Source organism: Rhincodon typus, chromosome 5 (genome assembly GCF_021869965.1).
Source record: "Rhincodon typus isolate 14 chromosome 5, sRhiTyp1.1, whole genome shotgun sequence".
Taxonomy (NCBI): Eukaryota; Metazoa; Chordata; class Chondrichthyes; order Orectolobiformes; family Rhincodontidae; genus Rhincodon; species Rhincodon typus.
This window is the reverse complement of record NC_063336.1, coordinates 110,857,827-110,871,704: the sequence shown is the minus strand read 5'-3', so window position 1 is coordinate 110,871,704 and position 13,878 is coordinate 110,857,827. Positions and strand designations below refer to the sequence as shown.

The 13,878-nt window shown below is 42.6% G+C and overlaps 2 protein-coding genes across 2 annotated transcripts in view; one reads left to right on the top strand and one right to left on the bottom strand.

Moving 5' to 3' along the window:
* The window catches only part of sf3b6 (splicing factor 3b, subunit 6), an 8,307-nt gene extending 8,019 nt beyond the window's left edge, over positions 1-288 (bottom strand). Inside the window, exon 1 of the mRNA XM_020518865.2 lies at positions 154-288. Within this exon, the coding sequence (XP_020374454.1) occupies positions 154-183 (30 nt within the window). The 5' untranslated portion in view covers positions 184-288. The remainder of the gene's footprint in view (positions 1-153) is intronic.
* The window catches only part of fkbp1b (FKBP prolyl isomerase 1B), a 249,948-nt gene that overhangs the window by 193,609 nt on the left and 42,461 nt on the right, over positions 1-13,878 (top strand). The window lies entirely within an intron of this gene.

Below are 13,878 nucleotides of genomic sequence, written 5' to 3'. Positions count from 1 at the left end.
GTAGGATGTACGGCCCGTGAGGGACGCCTCACTGGGGATGAGTGTGTAGCCCAGCTTCGGGGCTGAACGTATCGGGGACGGAAGATCGAATGGAGCCAGCGGTCGGTCGGGGGGAAGGGGGGGCGGTAAACGACTAAAGAGAAGCGCACTCACGTTCGCCCTTTTCGCCGCTTGCATCGCCATCGCGACCGGTCTGTAAGAACGAGAGGCCTAGCACACAGGACCGGAAGGAGTGCACCGGAAACGTCACCACGGCGACGCACCTGCGTACTGGCGTCACAGCCCCCTTGCGCCCTGACGTCATACGCTCCCTTCAGCCGCGTGCTCCGGAGAATTGCCCAGCTCCAAGGGGTCACGAGGAGGTCACAGAGGTTCTGGGTTTCCAGGTCAATGTGGCTGCAGGGAGTCCCAGGAATGCTCTTTGTCAATGGGATTACCCGCGGTGCTGCATGTCCCTGCAACACTCCCTTTGGCAATAAGTGTACCTAGGCACTGTTTGCTCCTGGGGCATTAGCCATTCCTGGGTGCTGGGTGATCCTGGGCACTTGGGGTATTCCTGGGCATTCGATGAACACTGACTGTACCAGATACAGCTGGCATTCCTGCAGTTAGGGCCCAAGACCAGGGATCGAAGGCACGCACTAAGTTCGGAATAGGTGGCAGGTCTCCACAGCGTGTTGATTTTACAAACCTTCACAAGAGCTCTTAGCCACTTTCTCTCCGAAGAGAATCAGTGACAACTCCTTCAGTCTGTTCTCATAGCTGAAGTTCCCGATTCCTGGAACCACTCATAAAATTGCTTCTGCATTCTCTTCGAGACAGTCACATCCTTCCTATGGTGGGGCATCCAGGTCAATATACAATGCCACTTGACATCTATCTGCTCACTTTACTGAATTCTCTGTCATTTTTGAGTTCTACACTGACCTCCTCACAGTTTACAACTCTTTCAAGTTTTGTGTTATTTGCAAACTTTAAAATTATTCACTTAACACCAAGATTTAGATCACTAATATATATCAAAAAAAAAGCCAGGGACACAATATTGATTGCAGGGAATTCCACTGCAGACCTTCTGCCAGTTTGAAAATTAGGCCATTGACTATTACTTTCTGTTTCCTACTACTTGGCCAATTTTATATCCATATTGCAACTGACCTTTTTGTTCCTATGACCTATATTTTCCTCAAAAGTCTGGTGTCTGGCACTGTCTGATATGCCTTCTGAAAGTCCAGTACACCACAATGACAGTATTACCCTCATCGAGCCTTTCTGTTACCTTTTCAAAAACACCAGTAAGTTAGTCAAGCATGTTTTCCCTTCAGAAATCTATGCTAACTTTTCCCAATCAAACCACCTTTTTTCCATGTGACCACTAATTCTATCGAGAATAATAGTTTTGGAAGCTTCTCAACTACTGAGTCATGTTGGGCTTATCCTTACAACCATTCTTGAATAAGATCCTAGTGTTTGCAAATCTCTTATCTTCTGTTACCTCTCCCAAATCTAAGGAAGGCTGAAAGATTATGCAATTTTCACTCTTATATCCTTCAATATCTTTGAATGCATCTCATCTAGTTCTGGTACCTTGTCAACTCCAAGTACCAACTATCTATCCAACACTTCTTCCTTAGCAATTTTGAACCCTTCTAGTGACTGAGCTTTTTCCTTTTTCACTATGGCCTGGGGAACATCTCCCAGTTTTTCCCGTCAACCACTCATTCTATTCCAACCTGTCCAGTTCAACTCTTGCTCCACTAAAGTTGGGTCTCTGCCAATTAATTTTTCTTACTCTGATTGACTAATATCATTCTTCACAATCATCTGTAACCTTGTGATAAAATGATCACTGTCTCCTTGATGTTTGTCACTGACATTGGATCGACTTGGCCCACCTCAGTTCCAAGCACCAGATCCAACAATGCAGCATTCCTTGTTGGATTGGACACATTCTAGTGTTGGGAATACTTGCCCTTGCTGCCTCTTAGCATGACCATATCCCAGTCTAAATTTGGATAACTGAAGTCCCTGATTATAACTACTCTGTAATGTTGGCATGTCTCTACAATTTCCATGCATATTTGTTCCTTCATTAGTTGGTAGATATAAACTACACCTAGCAGTGTATCCTTTTTGTTAGATGTAGTTAAATGGATACTGTCCTTGAACCCTTTAAGAGTCCACTTTTTCCAGCACTGCAAAGTTTCTCCTTAAACAAATCTGTCACCCTCCCTTTTCTATGTTTTCTGAACACCCTGTACCCTGGAAGATTTACCAGTGAGTCTTGCCCTGCAAGTGAGCTAGGTCTCTGTTATAGCCAACAGCATCAGATTTCCACTTGGAAATCTATGCCAGTAATTGCCCAATTTATGACACTCCTTACATTTACCTATATGTACAGTAACTGATTTTGCTGCCAGTGTGACAGACTTTCTTTGATGACCGATAGCTTAAGCCACAACCCTATGTGCTCCCACATGCAGCCTGCAGGGCACCATCCTGCACTAGGTGCTATCTCCACTGTTGCAACCCGTACTACTGAATTGGAGTAAGAGTTTGGTCAGGACAGGGGTGGTGGGCTGGTGGGGTGGTGGGCTGGTGGGGTGGTGGGGTGGGAGGAGTAGGAGAATTCTGAAAGTGAGACTGGAGGTTAGTGTGGGAGGAAGGGGAGAGGAGCATCAGAGCTGCTGTCTCTGCTGTTTGTAGTGTGCGCAAGTAATAAAATGTTTCTGTATTATATATTCTGAAGAGTTGGCAGAAAAATCATACCAGACTCAATCCATTAGGAGCACTGTGTCCAGTTCTGGCCACCCTGTCATAGGTAGGATTTATTAAACTGGAGAAGGTTCAGAAAAGATTTACCAGGATGTTGCCAGGAAAGGAAGGTTAAAGTTATAGGGTGAGGCTGGATAGACTGAAACTTCTTTCACTAAAGCGTAGGAGGTGGAGGGGTGACCTTATTGAGGTTTATAAGATCATAAGGAGCATAGATAAGGTGAATGACAAGGGTCTTTTCCCTAGGGTGGGGGAGTTCAAGACTAAGGGGCATATTTTTAAGTGAGAGGGGAAAGATTTAGAAAGGACAAGAGAGACAATTATTTTACACAGAGAAAGACTCGTGTGTGGAATGAATTTCCAGAAGAAATGGTAGTTGTGGGTACAGTTACAATGTTTAAAAGACATTTTGATAAGTACATGAATAAGAAAGGGTTGGAGGGATATGGGCAAGCGCAGGCAGGTGGGACTAGTTTTTTTGGGATTATTGTCAGCATGGACTAGTTGGGTCAAATGGTCTGTTTCCGTGCTGTATGACTTTATGACACTCCACAGATGCTGTCAGATCTGCTGAGTTTCTCTAGCACTTTCTGTTTTATCATGGGTCATGAGGTACATGTTGAGTTCATATCTAGTGAGGGAACAGTTAACAGCATTCATTCACAATAGGACACAACATAATGTTATCCAGAGTTCACACTTGCATTATTTTAATATCTCCCTTGATTGGTGACTGCACCGTTTTAGGTGCATTCAGGTATACTTACTCAGTATATGGACTGCAACTTACCGATTTTAATGTTCTTAAACATGCAATGTAGAAATGTGGACTGTTAAGATTATGGATCACCACTGGATATGTTAAACTTTTAAATACAACATTTTTTGAAGAGGGGTTAAAGCTAAAGTGACTGAGAATATAACTTCTGTGCAATGTAGGTCTGGAAAGCCTGTGTGGGTTATTCTCAGTATTGAAGGAAACCCAGAAATGTCACAACTGATGAGTGTCAAGAAAGTTTCAAAGAGAAGGACTTCAAAAAGACAAAAAGGACTACAAATTGAACTATATTCCAGCCTGTAAACATGATAGGAGAGAGCAGTGTGGGCGAGAAACGTATTTGGATTTTCCTCTTTCATGAATATACAAACAATTAAATACCGATTCCAACTCTAGTTTATGTGTTCCAGTGGGTGAAGGCGTGTTCAGTGACGGCCACAGCTGTGAAAACCTTGAGTCACCCCTGAATTTAAGGTAAAATGAAAATAAGTCTCCTTTGCTAGAAAATAGAAAGCAAGCAAAGAAATGGAACAGGACAAAGGTTGCTGAGCTGATCTGCAAAACCAAGTATCTCAAAATCACCAATTTGTCTACCAATATCAGTGCTTCTTGTATCACAGAAAATAGGAGCAGGAGTAAGCCATTCAGGCCACTCCTCCATTCAGTATGATTATGGCTGATCATCCAACTCAGTACCCTGTTCCTGTTCCCTCCACATACCTTTAGCCCTAACAGTAAGTAGCATAGTGGCACAGTGGTTATTACACCCCTTGGGAGGAGGTGGGATTTGAACCTGGGTCACCTTGCCCAGAGGTAGGGACATTAACACTGCACCACAGAAGCTCCCAAACTATAATGGAAATACTTGATTGGAAGCAGCTCCACAATGAAGATTCACTAGATTGATGCCTATGGTGAAAGATTTGACTTATAATGAGAGAGAATTGGCTCAGTGATTAGCACTGCTGCTCACTGTGGCAGGGACCCAGGTTTAATTCCAACCTCAGGCAACCGTCTGTGCAGAGTTTGCACATTCTCCCAGTGTTTGCGTGGGTTTCCTCCAGGAGCTCCAGTTTCCTCCCACAGTCCAAAGATGTGCAGGCTAGGTGGATTGGCCATGCTAAATTGACCCATAGTGTTCAGGGAAGTGTAGATTAGGGGATGGGTGTGGATGGGATGCTCTGAGGTTTGGTGTGGATTTGTTGGCCCAAAGGGCCTGTTTCCACACTGTAGGGATTCTATGATGATGAATGTTCTCTCTAATTTTTCTTGCCAATGCACAGCCCTCCAAGGCACCAACTTCTGAAATTGGAAGTTGAAAATCAGCACACCATTTGATCTGTGCAGAGCTTAAAGAGAACATAGATGAATGGCTGAATAAATTGGGCTTAAACATTGAGAAAACATTTTTGAGAATTTGGTTAGAAATTGTCTTTAACCACCAGCTAAAAGACAGATGAAAATACTTCCTTGCAATAAAAGTAGCTTTATTCACAATGCAGCCAAGATGTACTTTTGGATGATTTGACAGGTTGTGAATTTTCCTATTATAATTTTAAAGATTTACATGGAAGTTGTATTTACACTATAGAATTCATCTTGTTTACATTGTCCAGATAAAAATCTCTGACTTAGGATATTTAGATTTCACAGCAGATCATAAAATATTTGTATTTTTTCAACTCCTCACACTCTTATGTCGGTGCTGCTTTGGCACTAGAATATGGATATTATTCCCTGTCTCATAAACGTGTCAGCTTTTTTTGTCTTTGAACTAGTCTCATGATTGTTTTCTGGAGCACTAAGTGTCCCTGAGGTGCTGACTGTGAATGCAGGTGCTGGGTACTACTCGGTGTTTCTGGAGTACTGTGTGTGTCGCTAGGCAAACCTGGGCATTAAAAGTCCCTGGAGTGCCAGTTGTACCTGGCACACTGGGAGTTTCTGGGGTTATTTGTGTTTCTGGGTATTTCTTTGATATTTTTGGGCGCTGGGTGCTCCTGGGTTTGTAGCGGATTATGCCTAAGGCAGTAGGTGTTAATGTGGCATTGACTATTTTTGGGTATTCCTGAAGTTCTAGAGTTCCAGAGCTGGGCACTGAAATGCCATCATGAAATCTACAGGACCACCTTTAAAATGTGTAACTCTGTATTTCTGCCAAACTAACTATCAAACGATCTTTTATCATTAAAAGATAAGCTGCGATCGTTGGACATGAACAATAGGCAATAAACCTATTTCTCATCATTGTGGAAGGTGAGCAAATTACTTTTAGGTTCGAAAAGAAAAAGATGAGAAAAGGCGACAAGACTGAAATAATTCCACATGATTCCAAAAGCTACTGGACTTCAGAAGATAAAAAGCAAAAAATGTTGCAATTACTCAGGAGGTCAGATTGCATCCTGTGGAGAAAGGAGAGCGATTAAAAGTCTGCAACCCTTAACCCACACCTTGATGCTCTGTTAAAGAATGAAGGCTACAGGGTGTAAGGATGATTTCTGAAGAAGGGTCCCGACCCGAAACGCCGACTTTCCTACTTTTCTGATGCTGCCTGGCCTGCTGTGTTCCTCCAGCTCCACATTGTGTTATCTCAGACTTCAGCATCTGCAGTTCTTGCTATCTCAGGGTTCAAAGACAGCCTCTTTCACACCCACAAATTTAAATGGAACAAATCAACATGTAAGCATAAACAGAACAGTTTACTGAATTTCCTAGGTTATACTCTGAGGCCAGAGGTTCCTGGATGGGATTCTAGACCCTATACAGCTCGAGGTAGAGGAAAGTAGTGTGCACAAAGGATTATAGGCTCATATCCCCCTCCAAACATTTCTTATTCATGTACTTAACTAAATGCCTTTTAAATGTTGTAACCACTGTCTCTGGAAGTTCATTCTCACACACGAAACACTCTCTGTAAGAAAAACATTCTTGTGATAAGAACTTTCGAGAAGCCATGTTACGTTGCAAATGTCAAGACATTACCTAGAGTCATAGAGATAAAGAGCACAGAAACAGACCCTTCGGTCCAACTCATCCCTGCCGACCAGATTAATCCTAAATTAATCTAGTCCCATTTGCCAGTATTTGGCCCATATCCCTCTAAACCTTTCCTATTCATATACCCATCCAGATACCTTTTAAATGTTGTAATTGTACCAGCCTCCACCACTTCCTCTGGCAGCTCATTCTATACATGCACCACATTCTGCATGAAAAGTTGCTGCTTAGGTCCCTTTTAAATCTTTTCCCTCTCACCTTAAACCTAGGCGGTCCAGTTTTGGACTCCTCCGCCCCAGGGAAGAGGCCCTGTCTGTTTACCCTATCCATGTCCCTCATAATTTTATAAACTTCTATAAGGTCATCAGCCTCGGCCCTGCACAATATAGGCCAAACAAAATCTCCTGGTTGATCTCCAGTAAGATGTCTCAACAGAAAACATATTAATGCTCTGATAATCCTCTGAAGATCCTGATGAAGATCTGTCTGTTCACCCTCTTGTCTCCCTAGCTGAAACCACAAAGGCAAAAGAGATACTTTAGGTCTTTGCACTGCAATATGAAACATGGTTTGACTGCATTGATGACATGGTGGTCAACGACACGATTGTCTGAAAGCAGTATGCTAGGCAAAAAAAGATAACAGAGATTTTCCAGCACTAATTCTGATGCTGTTACTTTACAGAGTCAGGCGATTGTAAAATGTGAACAAATTGAAAAATAAAGACATTTCCACATATTCATTTTATCACTGTGTTTTCACTTCTTTTGAAATAGAATATATTTGTAGGCAAATCAAGTTACATAGGGTTTTCTTGCCACCTTTAAACTCAACTTAACACAAATTTGTGGATAGGCCCCTGCATTTTGACTTATTATGATTTTTAAACAATTTGTTAATGAAGAAAACACATCATTTAAATTTCAACCATTCACCTATAGCAATATTCAATTCATTGGATGAAGGCTGCATTGATGTATATTTAAACCTACAACAGACTGTTTTTATAATTTTAAAGATAAAGCAAAGGGTCTTGTAGATCCTAAATCTATTATGCTCTAAATCCACTGACATTTGTTTTCTGGGAAAGAAAATTTCCACTACAGGGTGATTAAAAACCATTGAGATAACATTCCAATCTTTTTCATAATGGTTCTATTAGTTCGTAGTGCATTGCAGGTGTTGTCAGGGGTAGATTGTGTTGGCCCTCCACAGTCATAAATTGGTGCTGTGCTCACAAAACACGCTCAAGTAGAATCCACTTGAAACCATCCATATTTGCAGTTTTAGACAATTTACATGTTGTGTAGGTGTGTGCCAGGCATGTTAACCCTTGGGATTGCATACAAGCATAAAAGAAGGAGAGGAATTTGCAATTTGGTCTCCATCAGTACAAACGTCACAGAGGTGAAAGCACACATTATATCATTCACTTCCTCTTTGTGTCTAAACCAAAGCTTGTTCTGTGTGTTTCCAAAAAGATTGGTTTTGAGATTAGTTGGAATAAGTGAATCTTTATACTTGCGGCAGAATTTTTAAATTGCTACCCTTGAATTTTTGGATTTCTTGGACATAGCACATAGAGGCAAATTGGGCGAGGGAGTTGTTGGAAATGACAAAGCCCCTTTAAGTTCTATTTCGAGAACTGGATGGGGAATATTATCAGTGTGTGTGATTCTCCCCAATCAATTTTTCTCTTGCTGCTCCCAATCATACTGAAATGAGCAAGGATAATAATAGGAAAATTTGCTCCATATTTTGATTCCCTTGATATCTGAAGTCACACCAGAAATGTTCCAAATTTTCGAATGGTCATTCTATAATGCACTAAAAATGTTTACCATGAGACTAAGCTGCCACTGGCAATTTAACCATCTAAATTATAATAAAAGCATCAAACTGAATCATAATTTTTCACTGACAGAATTTTGTGAAATGTTGAAACTAAACATGCAGATGGTTCACACGAATTTGTTGGAAGAGACTGATATATTTTTAGATTAACATTTTATTTATGATAGCCATTCTAAATTTAATCAAAGCCAACTGAAATTGAATTCTCCCCAGTGATTGGCAAGATCTATCTACAAAACAATTTTCTTGTTTTAGAACCCTTGGGCTAATGTAAAAAATTCACTTAAAAAAGCTATTGATAAAACGCTCCTTTTAATTCTTGTTCAACGGAAGATTTCAGCAGCTTTCTTCCTCTAAGCTGAAAAGCAATTATTCAGATCTATGGCAGGCCTCAAACTAGAAGTCTAAATACCCAAAGGATTCCAGTGATTTGAATAGCTGAGGATTTGTTCCCCAACTAATAAACAAACACATTGTGTTTTATTTATCTTCGACTGTGAAATGCACAGCTGGGTTGCGTTCTGCCAGACCAAAAACCATTACTTTTCAAATCTCCTCAGGCTGCAATTATCATTCTTGTTACTGTATACCCTCTGAACTTTATTTTTAAAGAAAGAAAATCTGGAAGGAGTTCAATCAGTGCAGAGCACTCTCCTTTTCCTTATAAAACAAAACCCAGTACTTCTCAGAGATAGTAGGAACTGCTGATGCTGTAGAATCTGAGATAACAAGGTGTAGAGCTGGATGAACACAGCAGGCCAAGCAGCATCAGAGGAGCAGGAAAGCTGCCGTTTCGGGTCGAGACCCTTCTTCAGAAATGGGGGAGGGGAAGGAGATTCTGAAATAAATAGGGAGAGAGGGGGAGGCGGATAGAAGATGGATAAAGGAGAAGATAGGTGGAAAGGAGACAGACAGGTCAAAGAGGCAGGGTTGGAGCCAGTAAAGGTGAGTGTAGGTGGGGAGTTAGGGAGGGGATATGTCGGTCCAGGGAGGACGGACAGGTCAAGGAGGCGGGATGAGGTTAGTGGGTAGGAGCAATGGTTAGGGAGACGGGGACGAGCTGGGCTGGTTTTGGGATGCGGTCGGGGCAGGGGAGATTTTGAAGCTTGTGAAGTCCACATTGATACCATTGGGCTGCAGGGTTCCCAAGCGAAATATGAGATGCTGTTCCTGCAGCTTTCGGGTGGCATCATTGTGGCAATGCAGGAGGCCCAGGATGGACATGTTGTCCAAGGAGTGGGAGGGTGAGTTGAAATGGTTTGCGACTGGGAGGTGTAGATGTTTGAGCGTAGGTGTTCCGCAAAGTGGTCCCCAAGCCTCCACTTGGTTTCCCCGATGTAGAGGAGGCCACAACGGGAACAGCAGATACAGTATACCACATTAGCAGATGTGCAGGTGAACATCTGTTTGATGTGGAAGGTCTTCTTAGGGCCTGGGATGGGGGTGAGGGGGGAAGTGTAGGGGCAGGTGTAGCACTTCCTGCGGTTGCAGGGAAAAGTGCTGGGGATCTACACCTGCATTCCCCACCTCCCCACCTACATCCACCTTTACTGGCTCCAACTGACCTCTTTGACCTGTCTGTCTCCTCTCCACCTATCTTCTCCTTTATCCATCTTCTATCCACCTCCCCCTCTCTCCCTATTTATTTCGGAATCTCCTTCCCCTCCCCCATTTCTGAAGAAGGGTCTTGACCCGAAACGTCAGCTTTCCTGCTCCTCTGATGCTGCGTGGCCTGCTGTGTTCATCCAGCTCTACACCTTGTTATCCCAGTACTTCTCACGTTGGAGATGACATTTCATAATTTTTTGTCTAAAATGTTCACCCTATCATGGATCCTCCATTATGTTTCTCCCCCCATCCCTCTTGCTACTTATCTCTGTATTTGTTTATAACCTGTAAAATTTCTAGCCTTTCTAATAAAAAGTTTCTCTGGCCTGAATTATTATCACGGTTTCCCTTTCACTTTCTTCCTGATAAAATGGCAATACTGCTGCAACCCATTGTGTAGATGTGCAATGGATGTTTGCCTGGTGAAAGAATGCTTTTATGCAAAATGGATGGAGGCGGTGGGGTTGTGAGGAGTGTCTCATCGCGATGGGTGCATAAATGCTTCAGGAGCGTGCATAACCATTACAAGCCCCGAGTCCTCCTGAGTAACTGGGTAAGAAACACAATGTCTTGGAACTGGTCAAGCACTGGTAGCATGAGGTAACTATCAGCCATTCAGGGCACATATCTCATATGGTTTGGAGGCTTTCACATAATTCTGAGAGTGTCTACAATGGCCCACCACATGTTGCCAGATTGTAATGAGTTGACACTATGGCATATCCTTGTGGAACACAGGAAATCATTCATCTACTTTTGCACTGGACTCCAGTTTCACTGTGGGGCCCATAGGCACTGACTGGCCTTGGTACATAGGTCCAAGTTGATGCTATTCCAGGAGAGGAGGACTTCCTGCCATCCAAGATGACCTGGAGCAGAACATCAAGCAATGCTCTGAGGAGGTGGGAGTGAGCAGTGGTGGTAGGGAGACCAACACAGGCTCCACTGACCCTCTTGGCCAACTCTGCTCCATAAGATTCACCGTCCAACCTGTGCCAAAAAAATTGTACATGCACACGATGAGCTGAAAGCCATGTGACTGCAGAGGAAAACCTGACCCAACCCCAATCAAAGCAACGTGTACTTTCAGACCAACTCCCACCCTAGACTCCACTGTGGAAGATTCCGGCCGCCGACTATTTTATTTGGCTCAATGGTCTGCACATCTCTGTCTCTTGACCCCATCGGTCACTTTTCTTTTGGTGGCTCATAGGTGAGTAATGACATAGAAAGACCTAAGGTACACAGTAAGATGGCAGGTGGTATATGCCACTTGAATGCAACATGGTGAAAATACATTGCAACACTGACAATTAAGAGGGTTGAGGGTCACGGCAAGTCTACAGGCTGTAATAAAGTAAGAAACAGAATGACTGACCAGTCTAATGATACAGCAAGGAGGTGGTGCATCATTAGAAATGGCTCATGGTGGGACCATGTCGAAGAACACAAATAGGACTTAGGACTAGCTGGCACTTGGCAGTATCTTTGCAGTCTCTGATCACAGAAATTGTAATGCTAAGAAATCAATGGGTTAGGCAAAAGATAAGAGAGACAGGAAAGTCTGTGAAAAAGAAATCAGACACGACAGTGAAGCGAGGATGATTACATTTCCCAAAACAAAGAAAATTAGCTTCTTTTTAAATTTTAAAGCTCCCTTTAATCTTGGATCACTCCTGACATATTTCACCCCCAACTGCAAATTTGGGATCCAACTTAATAAATCTCAAACTTTGACTAATTCCCACCAAAATGTGTCAGCTTTTTGAGTTCTCCATTTAATAATGAATTATCACACTGTCACATACACAAGGTTAGTCTCTCTCTTTGCTTCTATTTTGGATCCACCTTGACATCATTTAATGATTCAAGAAGAAACTAAAGTGAGATAAATCTGGTAACAGGGGTTTGGTTGGACCCATGTGCCAAAAAGCAATCAGACTGTAGCACCCGGAAAAAGGGTAAAATTAGGATAACATTTAGAATCAGAGGAATGGTGAGGCAATGGCCGAGTGGTACTATCACTCGACTGTTAAGCCAGATGACATCGGGGACCCAGGCTCGAATGCCACCATGGCAGACGGTGGATATTGAATTCAATACAATATCTGGAATTAAGAATCTAATGATGACCATGAATCCATTGTCAATTGTTGGAAAAACCCATCTGGTTCATTAATATCCTTTAGGGAGGGAAACTGCTACATGTGATTCAGGACCCACAGCAATGTGGTTGACTTTAAACTGCCCTCTGGGCAAGGGCTGCCTGGTCAGCGATGCCCTCGTCCCATTAGTGAATAAAGAAAATCAGCAGCATTTGGGATAAAACAGATCAGTATGTACTTAGGCATGTGGGAAGCCTCCCTAAGCCTGGGGTGGCATGGTGGCTCTGTTTTTAGCATTGCTACTTCACAGCATCTGCCACCTGGGTTCAGGGACCTAGGTTCAATTCCAGCCTTGGATGTCTGTGTGGAGTTTGCATATTCTCCCCTTTGGGTTTCCTCTGAGCGCTCCAAATTCCTCCCACAGTCCAAAGATATGCAGGTTAGGTGGATTGGTCACGCTAAATTGTCCATAGTGTCCAGGGATGTGTAGGTTAGATGGATTAACCAAGGGATAAGCAGAATTATAGGGTCAGGGTAGTGGGGTGGGTCTGTGTGGAGTTGAATGGTCTGCTCCCACACTATTGTGATCCTATAACAGATAGGAACCTGAACTAGGAATTACTTGAAACAATCAAAAGCAGACATTTAGCACCCAATTAAATTTGATCTGAACCAAGCTGCTCTTGATCATCTCCTGAGTTATAACTGGAGTGTGTGGCCACAGTTCTCTTACACAATTAAAACAGTACACGAAATAAGGAGATGTTGCAAAACACAGGGGCAGAGTGACAGTATAATCATCTGCTGATAGGTTTCAGCAAAAATGCATAGCAGCACAGGTCAGCAACAAACCCAGATTTTCACAACGTATAACATGAGTTACCCTCCAAAACAGGAATGAGGAAAGTGACTGAGTGGAAAGAATGTGCCTCTGGAACAGTGTCAAAACAGCTTTATATTTCTTTAAACAAATTGCACAAATGGACACAAACCCCATCTAACAGATGACATCAGTTTTCTCAGACAGCAGAAAAATAGATCGTTCCTTTTCTTTCATTTGTCCTATAAAAGCAGTTTGTACCTACTGGGATATATCATTGCTTGATGTGGAAAGGGCAAGACTTGTTTATTAAAAAAAAAAAATTCTTGGCAAATTCTAATGACAAGATCAGCCAACAAAATGAAAATCTTGGTCTATGACACTAGATCCCCCTGCAATATTTCAGTCACTCACGCAACTCAATGGAAATAATCTTCATCACAAAGGTCAAAACGAAGAGGGGAGAAATCTTGTCATTAATTGCAATGAACTTCAGGAAGCCTAGATATTGTACAAAGAAAAAAAAGAAATTGGAAAAAGAAGACAGTAATCTAAATTCCAGTTAAGAACTCCCAAGTTCAGCTTTTTGCTCCTCTTTCGTTGGGGTCTTGAGAGAAAAAGAGTCTACCCATTGCTCAAAGGCACGTATAAGGAACTCTGAGATAGAATAAGCATTTTAATTTTGAATGAAACAAGAGCGGAAATTGCTGGAAAAGCTCAGCAGCTGGCAGCATCTGTGGAGAGAAATCAGAGTTAAAGCTTCAGGTCGAGTGACCCTTCCTCATAACTGATGGTAGCTAGGAAGATAGTAGGAACTGCAGATGCTGGAGAATCTGAGATAACAAGGTGCAGAGCTGGATGAACACAGCAGGCCAAGCAGCATCCGAGGAGCAGGAAGGCTGACGTTTCGGGCCTAGACCCATTTCTGAAGAAGGGTCTAGGCC